Below are 25,569 nucleotides of genomic sequence, written 5' to 3'. Positions count from 1 at the left end.
TGCCACCATTCGACCGCATTTCGCCATCCCTAATCTGCCACGCTTCGACCGCATTTCGCCATCCCCAATTTGACTTTTCGTCCCTATTTCGCTATCCCTAATCTGCCACCTTTCGACCGTATTTCGCCATCCCTATTCTGCCATCCCCAATATGACTTTTATGCTACCACCACTATAGGAATAAAGCGCTAGAGATCTCCTGCTATCATTTTCGTGCCAGGGGTTATTGGTCATATTTATTCCAGTAGGCCTACCGGTAGCGACTTCGAGTTGAGTTAATTAAAAAAGTACGGTACCGTATCGTAACGCTGAAAGTGATAAGACAGGAACTGTGATAATACGCTAATTTGTTCGAAAATTTTGATCATAAATTAGTTAGAAGCAGTCCCCATTTAGTTTCTGACTTTGCTGGGTTGCGACTATCAGACTACTGGACTATGGTTAAAAAGTTAGTGGGATAGGATAGTGTAGCAACCACTGATTATTTTGCCTTTAATTATAGACAACTTACATTAATGAACTGATTACCAGGCGGAAACTATAATCGAAAATGGGGAAATCAAAGCAATCTGAAAATCTCAGACCATCTATTCCTACCAAAGACGAGGTTATGGCTGATATTACAAGAGCTTCGAATGATGACCCAGTTTTCACATCGGCTACAGTCATCCGAAGTAAGATATCAGAGCGTTACCATACATACTGTTTTATATTTTTTTTAGTCTTCTAATTCTTGTACGCCAAGGTCATGTCATCGTACCTCTACAAGGACGCAGTTGAACTTTCTTATAACCAATCCTGATAGAATAGAAAAATTGCCAATGTGCCCTTATCCTGTTATTGGAGAAAAAGCGAGTTAGTTTTGACTACTATTATAAATAATGAAAATTAGGTAGGATAACAGCGTCTTTATATAAAACTTATTTTTATTTCTTGGCAAATAATAACTTAAAATAATTAGGTGTAGGGCTGTCCAAGCGAACCAAATATTCGAAATCGAATCGCAAATTATTCGAATCGTTTTTCGGCTCATTTTCGAATCGCTAAAATTAGGTATCGGTACATAAAGCGGAAATATTTTTACGGGATGTTTTTCACCGGGCAAGCGGCGGCGCTCCGAGCTCAGACCACTCTCGCTCCCGGCTTGCTTAATTGGTTTCCCGATATTTCTCTCGCCTTCATTTTGTGATAAACAAAATGTCATTACTAATGCCCGCCCGGTGGCACGTGATTAGCCATTTCATGCATGGTCGTCATAACAAGGTATAATCGATCGTGACGTTTTTGAGAGAGAACAAGGAGAAAAAGGAGAGAATTTAGAAAACGATAGTTCTATAAATAGAATCGATTTGAAGCTGTTGAGTTAGTTATCATATGAACATGGTACAGGCAACTCAAAGCTGAAACAGATTTTGGGATCCTTATGATGGCAATACCTTCTTTAAATTGGAATTTGTAATTTCTTATGATGGCATTACTGTATTATCCATCTATATACCAAGACAAATAATTGCACTCTTGCATTTTGATGGCTGTTGTACACTAACAATATTATAGTCATCAAATAATATTGTCATCAAACTAGCTTGGAATTTTTAAATGCAATTTTGAACTTGAGCAACAGTTTTATCTATATTGATGGATGTTATTATTTTGCTGAAATTTACACAAAAAAACATAAAGACTAGTGAATAGGATTAAAATAGCATCTACAGGCTTTACATGTCCTATTAAAACTGAATCCATCAAAATTGAGATTGCAATTTTTGAATAGTGCAATTTTTACTCTTCAACAGTTTTCGAGACCCAAATTTTGGAGTTCTCCAATTTTTTTGACCAGGTCATACAAGCGTGTATCTCCTTTGATTTAACTGCACATACATTACCACAACATCGAAGGGCAGGCGTTTATTGTATAATAGAGACAGATTTACTATTGCGCAATAATATTCGATTATTCGGTTCGATTCGGAGAAAATATTCGATTCGAATCATAAAATTATTCGATTTTGGACAGCCCTAATTAGGTGGTATTTTTATTTCTAGGTGATTCAGATTCTCACCTATCGAACGGAAATAGTACATCAGAGACTGTTACAAATTCCGATAAAGTTGGAAACAATTTTACCAAGGTATAATGAAGCTTCTTTCTGCTCAATCCTTGGCAGATGAAGGCTGAGATACATCAACCAATGTGCAACAAGATTTGTGACAGAATTTAGTGTCTAGTGAACTTTAGCAAATTTAACCCTAATGAAGTAGGAACACTAAAATGAAGCTTGATGCTGTGAAACACTGTCTGCCATTTACATCAATTTGATCTGATTTTTCAATCTTATCCCTAGGTGTGCGAGCTGTTAGATATGCTGTCATCTATGCGTGATGGAAAAGATCAACTAGAAAACATTTGTCATCAGTTGCTCAATTCAAAAGAGGATGTTTCTGCTGTTGCATTGCAATTAAAAACAAGACTTGATAAACAAAGATTATTAGCTGGTAGAACATTGGAAAAGTGAATGCCAATTAATGTTAGCGGAAGGAAAGTCAACTGTTATTAATTGGCTTTGTGAAAAAATGAGACAAGATCTAATAAGGAACAGTTTATTGCTTCAGAATTCGAACAAATGAACTTGGTATTTTCTTACTATTTTGTACAGCTCCTTTTCGCGAGTGGTACACTGTGGTATGTGCAATAGAAAAATAAAATCATTTTTGAGAAGATATTCTTCTGCATTTCTGTCTGAAGCGGATGGAAGTGACAGACGCTGGTTACAATTTCCTCCAATGTCTAACTGAACATTCTAGGCAACTTTGATGATAGCTACTAAACTTACACTTTGATGATAGCTACTAACATTCTATCAATAGCCTGCCACAAACAAAATCCTCAGGTATGTGATGCAATCATATATTTACAATAACATATATAATTAGCCAGTGGGCATGCAGAATTACCGTATTATCATTTTAGTACAAAAATAGGTGCAGGCAAATAGGGCAGTGTATGGTACATAACACAAAATAGGGTGAAAAAAATTACTGAACATTAGTTTAAAATCATATGATGGTCGTATTATTATATTTGAAATTTGTTTATAAATTGGAGAAGAACCTTCATTTAGACATGATCATTTTTACTTGCATTTCTTTTGCACTTGTACAGTTTAGGATAAATCATATACCACCAATGTTGAGCCAAAACTCGGGGTTCAGGGTATTGTACCATTTCATCCAAACAGTGTTACAGATTTCAAAAAGTCTAGTTTGCAATGATAGCACCAGAAGGTCCTCAATATAAAAGCATACCTTTTGTATATGAACATTTAGTTTGCAATGATAGCACCAGAAGGTCCTCAATATAAAAGCATACCTTTTGTATATGAACAGAGGAAATAAAAAAGTTGAGCCATCAAAATAAAACACCTCGTACCAGCATATATACAAGCGTGATATGGCAAATTAAATGACAATATGATCTTTGTTATTATATAAAAACTGTACAATGGTTTACAGCGCATGCAGCGGAGTTTGAATACGTACAAAAATATATTTCATCAGGATTTTAAAAACAATACAGATATTCAAGTAAATGATGGTGGTGAATGAAATTTTTGAATCACAATTCTTGAGATGATAGGCACTAATGTTTTATATTCAATTGGAATGCCACCGGTGATAGCATTTCATTGAGTTAATAAAAAGTATAATATTACTTCACTACTTTTGCTAACAATTTGCATATGTCTGTTTCAGCTGAAAATATTGCTGATGTCAGTAGGACCAGTCGCTTTAATGTCAGGAATGAATTGTATGAACAATTAGATAAATTAAAGTTGTCACTGGATCTATTATTTTATTAAAAAATGGTAGTAGAATAGTTTGTGTGTACCATATATGTATAAAAAAAAGTCATTATGGTCACTATGAAATATAGATTATATGAAATCACTAAAATACATGATAGATATTTACTTCATTATATAAAATCACTTGATAATTAAAAGATCACAATGAGTATAGATCAATATTTTGTACCATCGTAACAAGATTACATTAAAAAAGGCTTTCAAACAGAGTCATGATTAGCTAAAATCAGATATTATACATTTGAATTTTCGGTGGAATCTTCAACCAAATGCTGATAGAAAAGGATGATCTTGTCTTCACATTATTTGTGTCTGAAAAAAAAAAGATTGTCACATCATTTATAGATCATAATTTAAACATACAGTCAGTTATAAACCTCATACGCGAATGCCATTGTATTGCGGAATAATAATAGTTCTGAGGTAAAATAAATGTTGGATGCAAGATGAAATAATAAATCCCATTTTAGATGCTTTTCTATTTTTACCCTAGCTATCAATACTACATAACTAAAAAATAATCAAATTATGTTAGTCATCAAACAGCACACATGGCATCAACTTAGGCAAATAAACACAGCATAATAAAATGACAAAAAAGCGCTCATGCATATATATAATATCCAGTGTGTGTTGAAAGATACCAAATTTTAATTTTTTCAACAAATATCAATGCTTATTGAAGCAACTTCAATGTGTTACCTTCACTTTAGCTGTGTTCGCATTGTTCACCAGTGCTTTGCAGTTCAATAACGAGACACATTACCAAATCTGTCACCAGTCCAAGTGAGCAAAAAGAAAAAAGATGTACGGTCAAGTACATACTCATGAAAAACACCAAAATAAAACTAGGCAGAGGGCAATAGATGAGTACGCCAGCGTGAAGATATTCATGTACGAGATTCAAAATCATAATCTAGAAAGAATGTGCCGCTGCTGAAATCATGCAAATAAAGAGCCATGCAATTGTGCTTTCCCGAAATAATCGTTTACATATATATATGAAACGACATATATATATGAAACGGAACTATAGCACGCGGCACTAGAATTATAGGCCATGGACATGCAATGATTGATGAAGCATGCAAAACGAATGATCGCAAGAATAAAATACAATAAACATCAATAAAATAACACTAATGGTGTTTCACCTGCATAAGAAATAATTAATTACAGTCTGAACAACTGTCATGCTGTACAACGCTATAGGTATCTAATGACTAGTAAATCAGAGATGTCTGATAAGATCAGAAGATTAACATAGAAAACGTTTATGGATGTATAATTTGTATCCTGTCATAGAGATATTGAATTAGCATATCATACTCCCATAAAGCGGTTTAACCCTAACCCAACTCTTTATTACCGTAGTACTGGGGTTTGCAATGAAAAACTGGAATTGAAAAATCTTTTCAATTGACTCCTTAATCCTAAATTTGCAAATCTGGTAGAATTCAGATTTGCTTTTTAGTGACTTTATCCACTATCAAGACACACAAGCCTACAATTTTATTTGAATAAAAAATTTAAATCAAAACCTACTGGGTACTGATAACATTATATAGCCCAATTCCCTAACTAAGAGAGGACTCATCTTTAAAACTACCTATTTGTCAACACATTGTGCTGACTTGATAGCATTACAGACATGAAAAATATGACGCAGATGCTCTTATACCTCACAGGTGAAATAATTTTAAGTGATTTGCTATGGTTCAAGTTTAACTGTGTGTAATTTACCATTTTGTCAGTGTCCTATTCCTATAACATTTCACTTCTAGCAATATAGAATTATGTCAATAATTGCCACAATTAATTTCACTCATATGTTTGAATTATTATTGAAAATATTTTGTGAATTTTACTGACTTTGGTCGAGATTTGTAATAATACTTCAGATCTTCAGGTGGTGGACGATTAGAGGGTGGATGACGTGAAGGACTTGAAAATAGTAATGCGATATATATATGCAAAAAATTATTATAAAAATATATGCCTAAACAATATTAACCAATATATATTTCGTGTAGTGGAACTTTTTTGAACTTTGAGACAGGGAGAGAAAATTTTATATATCTATACATATACCCCCTATGCAAAGCCCGACTAAAATTATGATTGCTCTCTTTTAAAGCGGGCTATCCATATGTAAAAATTAACGCACCATTTCCATAAGTACTTTTTGAAAATTACTAGAACCAATGCATGCATGACATGAGTTGCATTGCCCGAAACTAAAAGATTAGTTTTTGGAATATTCAACAGACGTTCTGCCAGCAAAAGCCTTTGTCATATGCACACCCAACAATGTACCTTACATGACATTATATACGATAATTCGTATAGACTAATAACGCAAAAGCATAAAAATAACCAGCGTACAGCATATGACACCAAGGGCATACTAACAATTCTGGAATTAACATAAGTAACGTGCCCCCATGTAGAAGAAGACTTGAAAGATACTCTGAAATAAATTTAACATCCTCAGATATAACAGGAAACAAAGTCAGAAACAGAAATGAACAACACCAATAAAATTTAAATAAATGAACAATATGTGGGGATGGTCTAGTGGTTAGAATGCTGGGTTTTTTAATGTTGGCATCACAGCTAACACGACCCTGGTTCAAATTCTGTCTCATCTACCCCGACTACAAATCTTCGGGTCATTCTGATAAACATTAGCTTCTCACAAACATCAGCGTCATATATATACATAAAAAAAATCCAATCAGTTCTTGACATTGATCGTGACCGCTTAGGAATAAATTAGTGGAATAAAATCTTCCAAATTGACAATCCACTATGCAGAAACAGAATAGTCATTGTATATTCTACTGCAGATAAAATTATCCGAATCATCAAATCTTGTTCTTATATAGCATGAAGATTCAACAATCACATGACTAACCGTGCTTTGGCAGCGCTTTTATTTTTTTCTTTCAATGCATTCATCCAATCACCAGGTGGTGGATGTCTCTTGGCTTGATGTGATCTCGCTGATAATTTCGATGGAATCATTTGTCTGCGTGGTTCAGGCTGTTTCATAGATGTATGCTATTATATATACTATACAGTTCGTTTTATAGCACTAAGTTTTAAACAAGAGAGCTATGCTTGAATATATGGACATGAAGTGGTACGAGTATGCAATCTATCACAGTGGCCCATCGGTACCATATCGCAGCTGAGCAGAACCACCACAAAAAGCGCAATTTTCAGTTTTGCATTTTCCATCTCCACTGGACGTCACTTATTTCTATGCGTTTAAATTAACACTTCTGCAACCATTTGCTCCCAATCTATTTTAACTAGTTCAGGCCGAAATCTCAACTGGGTAGCTGGGCAACATATGGTAGTAGATCTCACGCTATAGAAGCACTTTACAATTAGAATGTTCTCAAATTGAAAAAGAAAATGAACTTAAAAAAAAGAAATACGCTCACCTGCTCAAAATCGCTATTATACGAGGTTGCTTTCCTCACGTCTCTTTCAAAAGCATCCATATCCAATTCCCTATATATTTATCAGATATTATTTATGATGATGAAATTGTGATGTGAAAAAAATATGAATTCAAACCGTAGCAGATTAGCAATTGACATGCAGCAAATTGAACGATTGTTTGTCTGAGAGCAATGGTTTTTGATTTTTGAGCCGGCATTATCAATTTAGTCATTGATACAAGTAGATTCAAGTTGGGATTGTGAATTAGTTTGCACAGTGTTCATTGTTAGTATTGTAAAATATCACATCACACTCTACTAAAATGTGCTAAGCATGCAAAAACAAACCAATGTAGCTAGTCATATAAAACTTTAGAAACCCATGCATAATCTATAAAATAATCACATTAAATAACGATCTTAGCAATTAAGCCATATTATTGCAATTACATTTCGGCAGCAGTCAAAAATTAACAAAAGAAAGGCTGGGAAAGTTTTATATTAGTTCATAGGGCCCATACGAGGATACAATCTCATTTCTCCATAACATATTTTCTAAACTCAAAACATTTGTGCTTTTTTCTGAATCAAGTGGCATTTCTAAAAAATGATTACATATGTACATTTTGGGTCTTCAATTGAAATATACCAAACATGGAGTTTTATTACGTTATTAAGTTGGGACACATATCTTTGCATTTTTGGTCTGATATTCGAATGATTTAACTTGAAAATTTAAGCATTAAACTTCACATGGTCCTAACATCTCTGATATTAATTAAGCGTTTGCTGCCATAGATTTGATATACCGAGCGCTGTTGAAGTTTTTTCAAACAAGCAAGTAGACAAACCTTCGTCGACCTCCAGGAGTCACTTCCACCCTCCTTGGGTCATTGACCCATGCTCTACGGGTAGGATGGCTAGATCTCTCTCTACCACGTCTGAATTGTTCCACCCAGTCAGGTTCCCTGGTTGTCGGATTTCGGTCATATGGAGGATATTGATGATGAGGCGGTGACCTGCGACCTGGCCTCTCTCCTGGATATCGATAACGTTCAGGACTGGGTGGCCTTCTGTGATAGGGTGGATCAGCATGCCTCCTCCTTAACAGGGGAAAGGATAGTTTCATGCAACGCATATGTTGTTAGATTTATTGAGTTATTGTTGCTTCAAATGATAAAATGGAAGAAGCTTTAATGATTTATTCACTCTAAGCTTGATGTCTAATCACGAATTTAGAAGCAAAGCGAGCCATGCTGATATACAACACATAACATTTCGAACAACACACAACACTATTATCAATTATAATTATAATAATTAAAACTACGGTGAGGTTTCATGTTACTTTGCATAAAAAATCAATTTAGCATACGATACATGAAATGTCCAAAAAAATTGTAAAATGTTTAGTATAAAAATCGGATATTCTTTCAGAGCGAATTACCCAGGCTGATTTTAATCTCATTCGAACATTTTAATATCACACCTGTCATCATAATCTCTGTGAGATCTATGGCGATCGTTTGGACTCAAGGCTCGTTCTCTAGAAGTGGATCGATGTCTCGATCTAGCATTTCTATCATCAGGACTAATCTCTCGTCCCCTGGATGATGATCGTCCTCTGGATTTTCCTCTTCCATCGTCACGATTACGATCTCTACCCCTGCCTCTCCTATCCCGATCATACCTGAAATAGTTAAATGAAAGAATATTCCTTGCTTGTTTCACCGATAGAAGTTGAACACATAATACACAAGCATATTTCTCATATAACTATTAGTTGGGATAGCCCGTGTCTAAGTACCCTTCCTCAATACATTCTTGCTTATGGAATAATAGTTGTATAATGCAAGGATGCTGTAGCAGAAAGAAATATTAATATTCTACATGATTTGAGTCTTGAAACATGCTACACACTCTTGGATTCCATAGAAGCTTCCCATACTTGCAAACATTTCTGCAGAGTGATTATTAAATAGGGGGGGGGGGGGAATTTATACAGCATTGTTTATAGCTGTTGGAATAAATATTCAAGTTAATGTTGTTGTGGTCATTTGCCACACTCTTTTAGTGCTATAATACTTTTACTTTGTACAGGATTTCCTAACCAAGAAGTGAGCGCAAGAACTGTTCCTAGGAGAGTGCTGGAATGCTGAGGCCGTTGCAGACATAGAATAATAAAGTCACTGATATGTCAGCTTTAACTGAGACACTGCGAATACTACGTATTACTCCAATTAGATTTTAGTATTGCATTATTAAAGTGCAATTGTTCCGTTGTGAAGGTATCAAAACAAAATTATTATTTAGCAATAGGGCTGTAAAAATCGGTTGACCATTTAAAAATGGTGCGGAAAGGAAGAAAGGTTAGGGACCACGGTTTTAGTACTTCGATGAGTGCATATTTGTAATATGTCTGAAGATTTTGAAATAGAACTCTATAATGGCATTTCAATTGGAGAAGTCTGCTTTAAGAACATTCTTACTTAGATCCATTAGTAGTATCATCATCTCCATCATATTTTTCTCCTTTTAATGTTGAACTTGACCGAACCGAACTTCTGGTATCATCATGCTTATGTGGTGAATGTCTAGATTAATTAACAAGATTTTACCATTGATCAAAATAATCTAAATTTGAAATACTACACTACAGATTGTACTACACTGTACGTAGATGATAATATCCTGGACACCTGATATGCAAAAATACTCAAGTAAGAACACATTTCCTAAAATTCCTAATCCTCATTTTTTATAATAAAAAAAGTTCTAATTCTGATAGTAAGCAAAAGAAATAGCAAAATATGCTATTATTAGTCATCCGATTCAGAATAATGGGAATTACTGAATTATTGCCAGATCGAAGTAACATATTGATACTCAAGCATATTTTCTTGAACTGAATAACCTTTCTAGCATTTTTGCATATGTGTACCATACTAATCACAGACCGTAATACCTAATAATCTGCACCATTTCATGAAAAAATAAATTGAACAATATTAAATATCAATATAAATCACATTTGTTGTTACCTGCTATGATGTTCCTCTGTTTCACGTGGCTTGACTTCAACATGCATTTTACCAAGAAGTTTTGCATTTTTTTCTGCAGATGTCAATTTCGGTTTTGGAGGTGCCTTTGGCTGATAAAATATAATATTTTGGATTGAAATGCCATTTCACTGCAAAAATGTTTGCATAAACCTAGCCTACAAAAGATAATAACTCAAAATATATCTATATCATATTATAATTAGGGATCGCCAAAACTTAATGTTTCACTATCCCGAATACATTCTGAGAAAATAGCAAGGAAAGTTTATGTGAAAAATTACATAAATCATTATATTTTCATGTTGATTGTATCTGAAAAGACATAAATATGAAGGTCATTGTTTGGATCTCCAGAAGTATGTGCACCAAGATGGCGTACAACCTGGACATAGTATGTGTACCAGAAAATGGTTCAGGTTGTGTGTCATCTTGGTGCACATACTTCGGGATCCCATTTTTTTCTCTGTGATGTTTGTTACCAGTTGAGATATCGTATGTTTAGATGAAGGCTCAAACCTCAAAGTCCCTTTTAATAAGAATGTTCAAAATCAGGGGTGTCAAACTCGTGGCCGGGGGGCCAATTGCGGCCCGCAGGACGATAGTTTGTGGCCCCCACCATAGTATGGAAGTTTAATGTTAATGTGGCCTGCAAGTCACTTAGCTCAGTTCGCATGATTAATGATTATTACATTTAATATAAGTTCTCGGATATTTGACGCCACAATCACTAACAATTAGATTTTTATTGATACATTGTAACCACGCTTTCCATATGGCGAAGCATCAAATCGAAAAGATTTGAATTTTTTAAAATAAGCTTTTATTGTGGAAAAACTGATGCGGCCCAGACCCACCCAGACTCCGCCTTCAATAGTAGAGGTAAATTGAGTTTAAGACGCCTTTTCTAAATTATTCCTAAATTCAAAATTTACTATATGGACTAGCCTAATTTTAAAAAGTATTAGACCAGTAACTACCGTAATCTAATATATGAATCTAGTGTTTAGAATGATTGTCATATTACTGATTTGGCATCCTCTACCAATATATCACACGAGCATGAATAGACATCTGTAACATTATACTAGCCATATATATTTGGCTACATTTATAAATATGAAAATGTTCAGAATATTCAATAATGATTTCTAGCTATTTTAGATGTTAATTTACCTCCTTTTTTCCATGTGAGAACTTGACTAATGCAGAAACACCTTTCAGAGCTCTGTCTTGTTTTTCAGAAGCCGTTTTCATTGCAGAATCACGAGCATGCTTGAATTGACTCAATAGATCTGGAAGTAGTGACATTAGTCAGATAATATGCATAACATAACACAATGAGGTTTTTTTGCCTATTGCTATTAAAGTTCCATCAAAATAAAACTCTAAAAGTACAGTACAATGCAATGACTTTGATAACTTTTTAGAATAGAACAAATAAAATAAAAATACATGCAATTAGGTAATAGAACACAGCCTTTTTATTATTCATTATGGTCATTACTGTAGTTATACAAGCTTAAACTAAAGGCCCATACTATAACCCCAAGTGTACTATGAAAGAATTGCCAGAGAGTAAAATATGCTTTTCAAACATAAAGCTGAGCACCATTAATGTACAAATTTTATTTATTTAATAGATTTGATTTTGAATATGGATATAGAACATACAACAAAGCATTAATGTAAATCTACTACATAAAAAACAGTTAAACTTGTAATTTCCAAAACATGAAAAATGAAACATATTTCTGGTCAGAATATTAGACTAAACAATACTCAATCTGCTCATTTGTTAGGTATCGGTATTGATACTGACAACTACTGAAATGTGTTATTTTGTTTTGACAGCTCAACTATTGCAGGTTCGCTTTTGTTAAGTACTATTTATAATTATATTATTAGAAAGTAGTAAAAAAGCAAACACACACCTGTTTTAGGTTTTTCGGGAGAGTTGCCAAAACCTTGAAAAAAAAGCAAATAGATGTCAGTATCATGCCGACAACACGAGTTAAAATGAAGCAACAGGAAGAAATTTGAATGCATACATACAGTTAAAAACAGAATAACTTGCATCTACCAATTAATAAAATAAAAACATTTAGGCTGTAGTATTTCTATCGAAGTTAGGATTCATACTTAACTCGACTATGATACTAGTCTAACACTGGGAAAAACCCATATTAAATCCATATACAGTTTAAAAGACATTCCATGTGTATGCACAATGGTGGTTATGAAAGCAATAAAATATTGAAGAACGCTGGACTATTCTGTGATCTGATGATAATTTTTGGCCAAGAAAATAGACCAGGTATCAGTATTGGTAGAGAGTTGTTCTCTTACCCTAAATATCTACTTTTCATAATTATTCCATGATTATGAGTGAATTTATAATACTGGTAATATGCAAATTTGTTAATTTTTAAATACAAATCCCATGCACTCTAATTATCCATTTACTGCTTATATAGGCAAAAACAAAGACAAAAAAACGCCAAAAATTTCAGAATTTTCCAGGTAAAAAATCCTATTTTGAATGAAGCACAATGGAGAAAAATGATCACATTTACTTCTTTCTACATACACAACAGAAACATGAAAACATCATTTCCAAACCAATGACAAGCTTGATTATGACTATGACTAAACATGAAATGTTCAACAAACCATGCGTTATACCACAATAAAATATAAGATTTTATGATTACCATATATAGTATATCTTCATGATAGCGAACTTTTTAGTTTCTACTCAATAGGTCATTTGCTGTTTTAATGAAGAGTGGATAAATGTTGGGTCAAAATTCTTATTCAGCAACTGGACAAATTCGGAGTCAAAGATGCAATTTGCCCCAGAACGATATTTTTATGTTTAGTCGGTGATCCCTGAATGTATTTCATGATCTTCACTACATTAACTACAATAAAACTCCCATAACACCACATAAAAGCTAATTTGCAGTCAAATTCTGTCCAAAAATGTAAAGCTATGCAAAAGATCTTACCCAAATAGGTGGGAGGCCTTCTTCCGGCCTGCTCTGCAGGTTCTGTAACCTGTGGCATAGGAATAGTCTTCGCTGCTTCAGCTGATGGAAGTTTATAAACCAATTTTGAATCCTTCTTAGGTTCTGATGTCAATTTTGCAGGACTATGGTTGCCTAAAACACATTTGTGGTAATTGTTTTCATCCTAACAGAAATGAATAAAAAACTACTTGGTACAAAAATAGAGGTCTACTCTCTCATCCTTATTATACAGCAAACCATTTCTTATTTCACGTAAAGACCCTTTTCACTGAAACATAATAGTTTTTAGATAACAATTCATGAATATTGTGAATTGCTGAATTATTAGCTAACTATCCTAACCCCAATTCAATATGGCATAGGCTACCATTTTTCACATGATAAAGTATTTTCATGTTTTGGTTAAATGTCATTTTTTGCATCTTCAAGGTTATAGAGGATTTCATTATAGTATTAGAGCATTATAAAAAAAAATACACTCTGAAAATTAGACTATAAACATACATGATTAATGGAATAATGTAACAAACAAAAAACTAGGTAATGCATTATAAACATCAATACGGATTTATTTACATATGTAAATATTGGATGGGTTAACTTACTTGCAGGCGGTGGCACGACTCTTTGTGATGCTCTCTGTTTTGCTGTTCGTTCTTGTATAGATGATGCAGTGTCTGAACTGCTATCCTGATAAAATATATAAATATATCAAGCTAACATAGTTTGAATTTGTCATTGATTTTAATTACTTTGCAACAAGCAATGTACCACAGCAAAATTTAATAATTTTGAAAGCCTGTTTTTTTCAAATAAATACAAGTTTGTATATTATTAATGTTGTGAATTTTTTCAACTTAATGTTTGCAGAGTTACTTTTCATGGTGAAATTCCAATTTTAATTTAGTTCTATATGATTGCCTAAATCAAATAAATTACAGAAGTTTTTACAAATATGATATATGCTTTTTAAATTGAGCTACATTCAAGGGCAAAAAAAGAGACACTTGGTAAACATTTGATTCTTCGCATTGACTGGATGCTATTTTCCGGTTTAAAATGATTAATTACAGAGTTAGATACTTTAGAATTGGCTGTATACCGAATTTTAAATATTCAAATTGGTTGTTTGAACATTTTTGGTTATAGGATCTCGGTTGTGCTTATGATCATTCCCTGTTATGCTTTTTATCAAAATATTTAAACGGCGAATTCCTCACCTTCTTAGCTCTTAATATTCGCATCGATTCTTCACGATGAACTTCAATTTTTCCCTTCTGCTGGGATAATTCACTGTCAGTCACTTCAATTTGAAATTCATCAGTACCCACTGCTGAAAAAAGTAGAATTTTAACAAAAATAAACCTTAATAAATCTAAGAAAAGGAATTCAAATTGGTACCATCGAGTAACGATCTAAAATAAAACTTGAAAAGGGATAAATTTTAGCTGAAAATGATGGTTATCTTAGTTGATGATGATGAACCTTCATTGTACATCAGCTAGTAGAGCCACCGCTATTATGCAAAAGCATTATTACATACTTTACATCATGGGAAAGAAAATTGGTTCAGTAATTCATCAAAATATAGATGGAATACATTTCCAATTCCAATACAAACAAATTGTGTTATTTTCATTGGTACAAATAATGTATATATAAAAAAGTTGATGGTATTGCAAGTTCAAACAAATTTGCTCAGTTAATTACCTTCAGGCAATGCCTGGTGGTAAAGTGTCTTCAAATAACCTTCGTTATAACATGTAATATTATTGTGTGTACTGCAATGAATCATTTAAGGGGAAAAACTAATCTGGTAATTACAGAAAGAATCTGCCTCAAAATAATCAATAACTCAAGTGAGTTCATTCCTAATCAATAATAGACACTATTAAAGAAGATTACCATCTCAATAAGTGAATATATCAAATTGTTGTGCAGAATGGTTGTGCAAGTTATAGTTTAAAAATGGGGAAAATGGCAAATTATACATTCCATATAACTATAAACATACCTAATAGGGATATATATTATTGGCCAAAAAAAAGCCAAAAGAATCGCCTGATATAATTACAGTAACAACTCCGAGAAAACATCTCAGAATGCGTAAGAGTATTCTACAGCAGGAAATTTCCTCAGGTTTCAAAACATAAGTCTACATTATTGGATGCAAAGATTAATTTACTGAGAATAAATCTAAATAAGCATCGAGTGTTTTTGCTTATATTTTGTGGATACTAGATACAGAAGTATTAATTTTTCAAATTTTTGATTAAGAATAAAGCATTACCGGTATATCCAAATTAATATTGAGTATGGTTGGCTCTGATTATGACACTTACGAGTTTTAAAACTTTTAAAACATGAGAACGTTTCTCTTCAAGTGTGTTTATAATAATTTACTAGGTGATCACATATTGTTTATGAAGATTCACAATGTCCAATTTCACAAACTTATTCTTCATTCAAAGTATAGATTAACAATTTTACGGATGGGTAATTTTACCCTTTGTTTCAAGGTTATTGAGCGGCATTCAATGACTCTTGAGTAGATAATACTTGAGCTGCCAATGAACAGCAGTAGTTTTTATCAACAGATTAATTTATCATAAATTCTCTCAAATTAAACTCTCCCCTATTTTACCAAAAAAAGGAAAAAGTTTCATCATTTAGTGCAGTGATGTTCACATGGCAATGACTCAATTCTGTGAGAGAACATTCTTTAGTAAATATGTATGCCACGGTGTCAATAGAGTTGAATGATAATAGTGGGTGTTCCACCTACATGTTACTAAGCATGATGATGTACACTAACTTTGACCCAAAAACATTGTAGGTGTATGAGTAATGTATACTACTATATACTAATTTTTGAAATAAAAAATTGTTATTTTATACAATTACATAATTGACAAACAAAATGTATATTTATATTTTCAAATGGCTTTGTTGAACAAAATTAATAAAAAAATTTAGTTTCCAATCACATTAAGATTGATAATAAAATGCAGTCAGATTTTAATATCTAAGCATATTTAATAGATTGAATGCTTGAGTTTTTAATCCAATGATAGCGTATCTAATACATAATAGCAAAAGGCGCAGCCTTTCTAATATAATATTTGCTTTCACGTCACCACTATTCAAATACGAGTTTGAGAATCTGTTTAAGTATGGCTGAAGTCTTAGTCATTCATAAGTCAAACTTGAAAAGCACAAAGTATAAACGGATCATATTAGAACAGAAAAATTCAGGCAGATGAAGCTTTTTATCTAGTATTACACAATATTATGCTTCATGAATAACAAATAAACCCTACAATTTGTACAGTGTTCATTATTTCAAACTTGTTTTGAAATCAGTTTTCACTTATTCTTAATCGGGTTGGTTTTATTTTAATCAGTGTTTAATTTTTTTCATTTCACATAACACACCTTTACATGATTGTCATTGGTTGTACGAAACATATCCAAGATATTTTACTTAATTTAAAGCTATCAGTAAAGCTGAAACAGACCCAAAGTAGACAAAGGCTTCGTCACATAAAGCCGGTTGATTCAGACAATGGCAACTTACATCTCTTTATGAATTTAATTTCCAACTATTTATATAATAACTATACAGTAAATCTGTAATACATTCTATACATTCATTTGTTATCATTTGGTAAAAAATTCATTTTCGTTTAATAATTTAGATTTATCAAAAGTTAATATCATTTTGTGCGTCATGCCATGCAAAATATGTGAATGAAATTGGAAACTTCACAATTTCATCATATTGATAATCACAAATGAATATTTGGTCATATTTACCAAATATAAATAAAGTGACATATATTTTTTTACAGATAACATTGGCCATTTTTCCCCAATTTTAAAATTGAAATAGCAAAATATAATACTACCTTTTTAAATCAAGATTTTTCAAAATAAGAAGCAGTACTTAAATGGATTTCCCTAATGACCAACTTATGGCTAATAAACCACAATATTCTAGAAAATGAAAAATTAAAACCATATTATGTCACAGTCACAGTGCTTACGTATATAAATATATATTGAAGTGAAATCAAATTAATAACATAGCAAGAAGCTACCACGATACATGCCTTCCACCAAGTTACTTGTGCTTCCTGTTCTGCTTGGAGGTTTTCTGTTTGCCAATGCTCCCGATTTTCCTAATCTCAATCTCTCTCTTGACAAATCATGTGTGAGTGGTTGTGCACTTCTTACATCAAAATTGAATTCATTTTGTTCATCTGTGGGTGATTGATCAATAGCCTGGGAAAATATAGAACATGTTTGGTTATTCTTCAACCAGGTATGATCGAAGCTGTATATTCACCCATTCCATGAATATTTTAAAATAATATATTGAACATAGTTCAAACATATCAACCCAACATATACAGTAATAAGCACTCAATCAGTACTTGGAATGTGTAATGCACCTCTATGAATCTATATTGTTTCAGCAGTTATTGGCACATAAGTCTCTTTTACCCCTGTGTGAGTGCATGTGAGTGTGCTCTTGCTCAAAGCAAATTTAAAAAAAAGATCTATCAAATACAAATGTATCTAGATTAGTTGCAATTTTTTTTAGATTTCTCAACAGTAAAACAAAATGGATAAAGCTGTTATATTCATACAGAGAAAACGTTACCTGGGGAGACAAAACTGCAGAATTTCTTTGCGGCTTTTTTGGTTGTGGTTTGCTTCCTGGCGATCGAATATTTTTTATTTGATGTGGCTGGAAAAAGTAATACTACGATTAATCACTCCAATCTAACATTCATAATTAAAAATTTAACTAGTTAACAAGAATTGAAAACCACAAGTGACAAAACACAAGATCTTCCATTTCCAGCTTGGCCAATATAATATTTTGCTGTATAACTTGACCTGCGCAAGTATCCCAAAATTGTAGGCTAAAGATCTAAGAACTACTATGCGAATATGTCAAAAAGAGTCCTTTAATAATAAGGGTACCAACCAAGAAAAGTATTTGAATAATTACATGACAGGTCATAGGTCATAATTTTTTATATAGAGCTTCTTAGAGCTTCTTAACACCTTTCGCTCCAAACAAATATCTGTGTAGGCCATCACTGGTATCTAACGATATGTAAAAAGTTATTTGCTTTTCTGGAAAAAGTGGAATCTTTTACGAAATTCATCAAATCATGGGTGAGGTGGCGGGCATGGAATTTGATTTGATGTGTTATATGAGATGCAAATACAGTCAAAAACAATGCTATATTATCTAAATGTTTTCTAACCTTATGGTAAGGTTGAGGTAAACCAGTCATGAGAACAGGATCTTGTCGATGTTGTCGCTCAAAACTAGGACTTGATGGTTGATCATATTGATTCCCAGAACTTGTAGCTTGATATGGTTGTCGTTTTAACGAGTCTGGATCTCTACTTCCAATCGGTTTAGGTTTATTCCTTTCGTATGCTGATGATGCACCTCGCTGGTTATTGGGAAATTGAGGTCTTACATGTTTATTAGAAGGTGGGGGAGTTGGTGCATCTACGTCCACTTCAGAACTGTCAGAATCACCCGTATAAGGGCGTTGCAGAGGCGAGGCCCTGTTTGCCTCAAAAGGATATTCTTGAGTTTGAGATTGGAATCTCACAGTATGTTCTTGACGCACTGAATTAGTATTTTCAGTATGCTGATATTGAGGTGGCCCTGATTGCGGTGGTGGTGGCCCAGGCCTTCTCCAATCATCACTGTATTCATTTCTTCCTTGGTGTGGTTCCGGAAACTTAGGTGAAGATGAAAATTGTCGATCATCAATGATAGGTGGAGGTGGGGTAGGCCATCTATCCTCTGTATTTAGATTTTCTGTCACTTTTGGGAAATTTTGAACAGGGGGCGGAGGTCTGTTATTGTAAGGTTGATTGCGTTGTTGGGCTTCCGATGAATGACCCATGTATAATTGAGTGTTTTGTTGGTTGGAAATAGGTTCATTAGCTGCCTTATTTGCTAGTTCGTAACTCCTTGCCACTACATCTGGTACATAGTCGTCCTTTTCATTTGACGTTATCGGTCTGATATAATTTGATTGTTCATTTCGAGCAGCATTTCTGAAAATATACAAATAAAAATATCACATTTGATATAGGATGATAAAACGATATATCTAATTATAAAGCTATTGAAAAACAACTCACCGATTGTTATATGATTCATTATGATTGTTCTTGGATTGCTCATTAGACCAACTTCTTCTGTCATTATAAGGCCTTGTTGGTGAAAGTTGAGTTGGAAGTTCATGATCTGTTCTAAATCGATTTACTTCTGGCTGTGGTCGTTCCCATGATGCTTGTGGCTCTGCATACACAAAATGTATGTAATGTACACTAAGTTAATCGGATCATTTGAGTATAACCAAAATGTATTCAATGCAATTGAAATACGGTAGATAAAAAGGTATATGAATAGAACCTTGAACAATTGAAATTTGATACTATTTTTCTGAAATCCATGACATTGCTATTAAAATGAATCAAACATTGGGATAGTGTTCAGCGAATAAATGTAATAATCACAAATATTTATTGTTCAAATGATAAGAAATTACACAATACATCAAGTATCATATAATGTGATACACAATATATTTGGATAATGTTCAGCGAATAAATGTAATAATCACAAAAATTTATTGTTCAAATAATAAGAAATTGCACAATATAGCAAGTATAATATAAACAATACTTAGGATAATGTGATACACAACATATTTGGTTTTAAAGAGTCAAGATAAAATTTCGAAAAGAAACACAAAATCGTATTTTTTTGAAGTCTGCAACTAGAGAGTAAAAAATTGTGTAACCTATACCAAATTTCAGTTTTTACAAATGGAGTATGTCGGAAAGACTGCTGGCATAGAAATTCACAATTATACATTTAGAACAAAAGTTTTACATATCACAAAAAACATACTTTGTGCATTCTGATTGGTCTGAATGGTTGGACCAGTATCTTGATTATATTTCACACCAAGAACCATAGGTCTTTCTTCAACATTTCCTGAATAACTATTCCTATAACCTCTATCTTGTTGTCGATCATCAGCATAAGCCTGAGGTCTACTTTCTTCGGGATATCTTGACCTGAAAGGAAACACACGACACACTCAAATAGAGCAAAATCTACAGACAAGAAATCATCTTCAATATTGACAAAAAATAGAAAATACGGCATATTACAGCAATCACATGTAGAGCATGACAAGCTTATGCATTATTATTACCGGTACCCTTTATATTGTATACCAAATATTTCAAATATACCTTTCATCTAAATTGTGCATACTTTTCGCATGCTGGGGGGGCCGTTGCACTCCATGATTCGGTGACTGATATCTTGATCTGTAGTACAATGATAATAATCAATAACGAGAGAGCAATGCTCAAATACACGAGCATGAAGGTTTAACAGCTAAGCGCAGTATGTACCGGTAGCCCATGTCAGGGCTACCCAACCATTTTTTACTAAAGGTTTGCATACAATACTTTAAAATTTGCGAGATCCAGTCTTTTCAGAAAATATATTTTACAGTGAGCCCAAATAGTGCCTCTAACTTTTAGGTTGGAGAGTTAACAGAAAAAAAACATGTTAAATTTAGGAATGGCAAAATAAAAAAACCTTGAAGATTATTGTGGTTCCCCGACTGGTGATTATTCGGTAAAGTGTCAGTTTATTATAGCATCACAGTTCTTTTCATATATAGTTATATGAGAAAATGATGAAACTAACTCAAAACTACAAATAAAACTTATTTAATAAAACGAAACGTTCACATATCCAAATATAATTGCGCCAATGCTTCAAAAACAGAAGAAGGTGCGGCCACAAATTGAATACTCAAAACAGTGTTTTCGTAAATTAAAATAAAACTTCAATGTTTTGGGTGAAACATCAGATCTCATATCATATGTGTCACAGAAAATTAAAAATATAAAAATCAAAGCAACATTCATATCGCGACTACTTTCATCTTAAAGCATTAAAAAATTAAAACGTTTTTCTTGGTCCTCTAGCCAGAGAAAAGTGATTTTCTTTTGTGAATAAAAGTTGCCTCAGCTAAAACAACAATTTAGCAAAATCATCCATATAGCCATTTCATGTAGAATAGTCGTAATGGGGTTTTGAAAAAAAAAAAGAAGAGTTAATTACCTTTCATCAAGAGAGAGATTGTCCATACTTAGACTATGTGAAGGTTGTGTGCGAGGCTGAAATTGCTGAGATTCTCCATTATACTGCGGTCTCTGATATGATGGAGATCTTGGTCCTGGAGGATGCTGAGAACGAGGAGAAATTGGATCTCTTCTCTCTGAATCCCATCCACTTTCAGAAATATTCCGAGGACGTGGAGGAACTGGTCTGGCATTGACAATATTGGGTTTTGCAGGTACAATAGGTTTTGGTGCAGGAGGCGGATGCCTCGGATCTAATTGTTTTTCAAACAAACTTTTTGTGGCAAGTACACTCTTAACATGAGGTCGTTCCACCCCTGATTCACGAATTGAATTTCTTTGTTGAGATTTACTCCTAATATCGCCATGTTGATCATAACCCTGTATCTGATGTGTTGGTTCTCTCCCTTGTTCGTGATTTCTTTGTGCGTATTGTGGATCAATATTCCGATCTTGATTCTCTTCAAATCGTCTTTGCGGCATGTTATTTCTTGTAATTGGTGGCCCATATTGATCTGGAGGACCTATATTTCGGTCTTGGTTGGGTGGGTGATTCTGGCGATTTTGATATATGTCATCTTCCCTTGGTTTATCCGGCATAATCCTATCATCCCTATACCGGTTTTCAAAATTATCATTTTGGGACCTCGAGGGAGGCGAACGACTGTAATGGTCTCCAGGTGACCTTGGTCCATTATTATATTGTTGGGGAGCGGGTTGTTGTGGCTTCGATTCGAACTGCCCCCTTTCTGTGAATCGCTGATTTTGATCATTGTAAGATCTTTCTGTATAATGAGTAGATTCTGAGCCGTAACCACTACTTTCTGTATAGTCGTGTTCCCTATAACCAGGCCTAGAAGCCTGATATGGTGGTCTGTTGTCAGGAGGTCTGGTATCCGGATATGGGGGACGAAAATCGTTGTAGACTGGCGTATCCTTTTCATTGTATATTTCTTTTGGCCTATTGTTAACACGATTATCTGAATATGAATCTGTTTCATTCCGCGATTGCCTGAATAAATAGGATAATGCTGATATAATGGAAAATATGCTTTTTGTCACATCAAAAAGAATTTGTTGTACCTAGTAGAATGTACGGAAAATAGACTTCAGCAAATACACAATGTGAAAACAAGTTGCAAATAAAGAAAATTCATCCAAATAATAGATTAATTAAATAAATTAATAGGTATTTCGAAAACTTCATATTTAAATGGTTTGGTCATGTTCAACTTCGAAATTTTCTAGAGTAATATGTTGTATGTCAAATTTATTATTATAATAAAACTTGAACATGGAATTCATTAACTTTGAAACTTTTTTCACTAGTAAGTTGACATTGGAATTTCGAAACCTTCAAAAATCAATATGACAATAAACTGCTACCTCGTAATGACAATATATTTAGTATAATCAATAATGAATTTGATTTACCAAGATTGATTCGTATCTGGAGGATTCCTGTATTGATTTGGAGGTTCATTTCTTGATTGCCAATTACGTTCTTGAGATTGAAGTCTTGACCTCGGTGATAGTGGAGGAGATGGCTGTTCCAAAATAGGAGTTAAAGCATGATGCTGGAAAATATTTACCAACTATCAAAGAAAAAAAAATCACAGGAAAAAGGAAAATGAAAAAGATGAACATACATGGTGATGGGTCAAAGGTTGGGATTCCTGAAGTAGTTCTTTTCTAGGTGGATCTCTTGCTTCGTGAGGAGAAAATTGTGAAGGATAAGTTCTTGTTGGAGATGAAAGAGGCGGAGCATCATTTCGATTTTGAGTTACAACAGGTTCAATCCGTCTTGAAGGAGATGTATCAACTCTCGCTACAATGCCGAAAACTGCAGTTGAACCACTCTGTAAGATTTTGTAATTTTAATTTGTGTTTTTTCGAAAGAATGGAACGAAAATAATGAAATTAACTTACAGTTTTGGCTAGAACTTGAGGAGGCTGTGGTGCATTTCTGGTATCCCTTTGCTGCAAGTTTTCACTATAGCTGTTTCTGAAATGAGAATCAAACAGTTGTGCTAGGGATTTTGTACCGGAGTTTCAAACCCTTTTCCCTCAAAGGGAATAAAATAACCAATCAGCTTCTATATAAATAGAATTGTTGATTCCTACAAAGGCTAGTATACAAAAGTGAATCTGTTACAATAAAAGTTATTGCAGGATGATGAACGTGAAATTAGCTATTACCAATTGAAATAAATATGACAGTAAACACAATATTCGGAGCATTTTCAAAATTAGGTAAAAAGTATTTTTGTTTTTTGAAACATCCTTTAATTCTCGCCACAATGTACAATGTTGTTAAACTAACAAAATACACAAAAGTGGATAAAACTTTCAACAATATGTTCTATCCATTAAATATTGACATTGCAGAAAAAAAACATTTGTCGGTGCTCCAGAAGTATGCGCACCAAGATGTTGCACAACCTGAATCCTAACTGGTACACACATACTATGTTCAGATTGTGCGCCATCTTGGTGCGCATACTTCTGGAGGTCCCATTTGTCTATAAAAGATTTGATGTGGTGGTCTGTGCAATTTGAATATGAAAAAATTAAACAATATATAATAACAGGGAATTGTATTTCTTGAGGAAGTTAGGTTCAAGCATCTCATTGTCATGCATAGAAAATATTTTATTGGCAGGATGTGTGGAATTTCCATTTGGTTTTTACCATAGTAAAATTTTATTACAAATGGAAAAACTCATTTAATTGAGAACATTCAATACAATAAATAATCAAATACATTTTATTTAACGTAATTTACAGATGGGTCTCATAATAATAATATATATATAATTATACATGAACAATAAGCAGTCTTTCTATTCATTTTTTCCACTAACAAATCTAATGGTATTTTTAAAATACTAACCTATAATAGTCTTGTGGTGGTCTTTGACCAGGCAGGTTTCCCTGCAATAGAAAATTAAAACTTTATAACTATGTTTTATTAATTTATCCTATTGTGGGTATAGATTAATTGAAACTAGAAATGTCCATATAAATTTGAAAAAAAAAAAAAAATCTTTATGCTCATTAAATAATAAATAAACAAACTACCTCAGAGTAAGAAGTATGATCCTCTCTTTCAGACTGATATGATTTAAAATTGTTAGAAGGTGCTGGTTGTACGTATTGAGTGCTTGATGAACCAATATCTCTGTTGGGTTGTTGGGGAAAACTTCTTTCATCATTTTGTTTTCGATAGTGTTGATTTGTATTATTATAAGCACTAGCTCGATTAGAATCGTTGCTTTCCACCCAACTAGAAGATCTTAATTGGCCAGAAGGTGGATTTTCATTTCTATACCTATCATCCCAATTCCTATTTTCACCCTGGCGTTGTGATCTCATATCGCTATACTGTCTTTGATCATCGAAACCAGTTTGATTCTGTCTCAATGGAGGATGAGAGCTGGCTTGCCTGTTGTCTTGCTCCTCATTTCGATAGACATTTTGAGCTGTACCACCATAATTTGTAGCGATGTGAGAAGGTCCATCTCTCCAATTGCTATTTGTTTGTGGGTATGAACGGACATCTGGATTATTTGACCATGATTCTGGAGGAGTTGGAAGCTGACTGGTTTGTTGAAATGTTTGGGGATAACGATGTACTGCCGGAGGTGCTTCATTCCTTCTATCATACTCGTTTATCCGCTCTGGCTGAGGTGGTGGTAGATCACGTACATCCCTTCTGTAATTCCCACCTCTCATATCATAATCATTATTAGTTTGCTGTTGCTGATAATTCCTTACATCGGTTTGTGCAGGCCTCCCGTCATATCCCCGATTTTCATCGGTATTTCTGAAGCCATTATTATTGTGTCTACTTCCACCGTAGAAATAATTATCTTGGCCTCTCTGCTGTTGGTAAGCAACGTTCCCTCTGTAACTCATATCAAATTATAGGTACATACATACGCTT

General features: G+C 33.6%; 2 protein-coding genes across 11 annotated transcripts; one reads left to right on the top strand and one right to left on the bottom strand.

Moving 5' to 3' along the window:
- The first annotated feature begins 419 nt into the window (after positions 1-419).
- On the top strand, positions 420-2,914 carry LOC120342152 (uncharacterized). Its single transcript, XM_078110493.1, has 3 exons — positions 420-674; positions 2,047-2,132; positions 2,346-2,914. Exons 1-3 carry the CDS (start codon positions 551-553, stop codon positions 2,514-2,516), a joined length of 381 nt encoding a protein of 126 aa, XP_077966619.1. The 5' UTR covers positions 420-550; the 3' UTR covers positions 2,517-2,914.
- LOC120342149 (uncharacterized) lies at positions 2,893-25,541 on the bottom strand. Of its 10 annotated transcripts, XR_013474747.1 has the most exons (27): positions 24,705-25,541; positions 24,517-24,557; positions 23,553-23,628; positions 23,273-23,482; positions 23,058-23,200; positions 21,604-22,635; positions 20,718-20,795; positions 20,368-20,537; positions 19,593-19,752; positions 18,692-19,505; positions 18,076-18,162; positions 17,522-17,693; positions 14,630-14,742; positions 14,015-14,099; positions 13,389-13,541; positions 12,312-12,344; positions 11,554-11,672; positions 10,360-10,469; positions 9,808-9,912; positions 8,808-9,008; positions 8,170-8,421; positions 7,319-7,388; positions 6,784-6,911; positions 6,279-6,336; positions 4,569-4,637; positions 3,371-4,178; positions 2,893-3,306 (listed from the first exon to the last, which is right to left on the bottom strand). XR_013474747.1 is itself a non-coding variant. In XM_039410848.2 (25 exons), exons 1-24 carry the CDS (start codon positions 25,539-25,541, stop codon positions 4,613-4,615), a joined length of 5,214 nt encoding a protein of 1,737 aa, XP_039266782.2. In that variant the 3' UTR covers positions 3,465-4,178; positions 4,569-4,612. The 10 variants fall into 10 exon arrangements, 9 of the variants coding, with proteins under 9 accessions (XP_039266782.2, XP_039266784.2, XP_039266789.2 ...); XM_039410848.2 differs by lacking the exons at positions 2,893-3,306; positions 6,279-6,336 and having other exon boundaries at positions 3,465-4,178; XM_039410850.2 differs by lacking the exons at positions 2,893-3,306; positions 4,569-4,637; positions 6,279-6,336 and having other exon boundaries at positions 3,465-4,178.
- Positions 25,542-25,569: the final 28 nt, after the last annotated feature.

Source organism: Styela clava, chromosome 3 (genome assembly GCF_964204865.1).
Source record: "Styela clava chromosome 3, kaStyClav1.hap1.2, whole genome shotgun sequence".
Taxonomy (NCBI): Eukaryota; Metazoa; Chordata; class Ascidiacea; order Stolidobranchia; family Styelidae; genus Styela; species Styela clava.
This window is presented reverse-complemented; position numbering and strand designations above follow the sequence as displayed.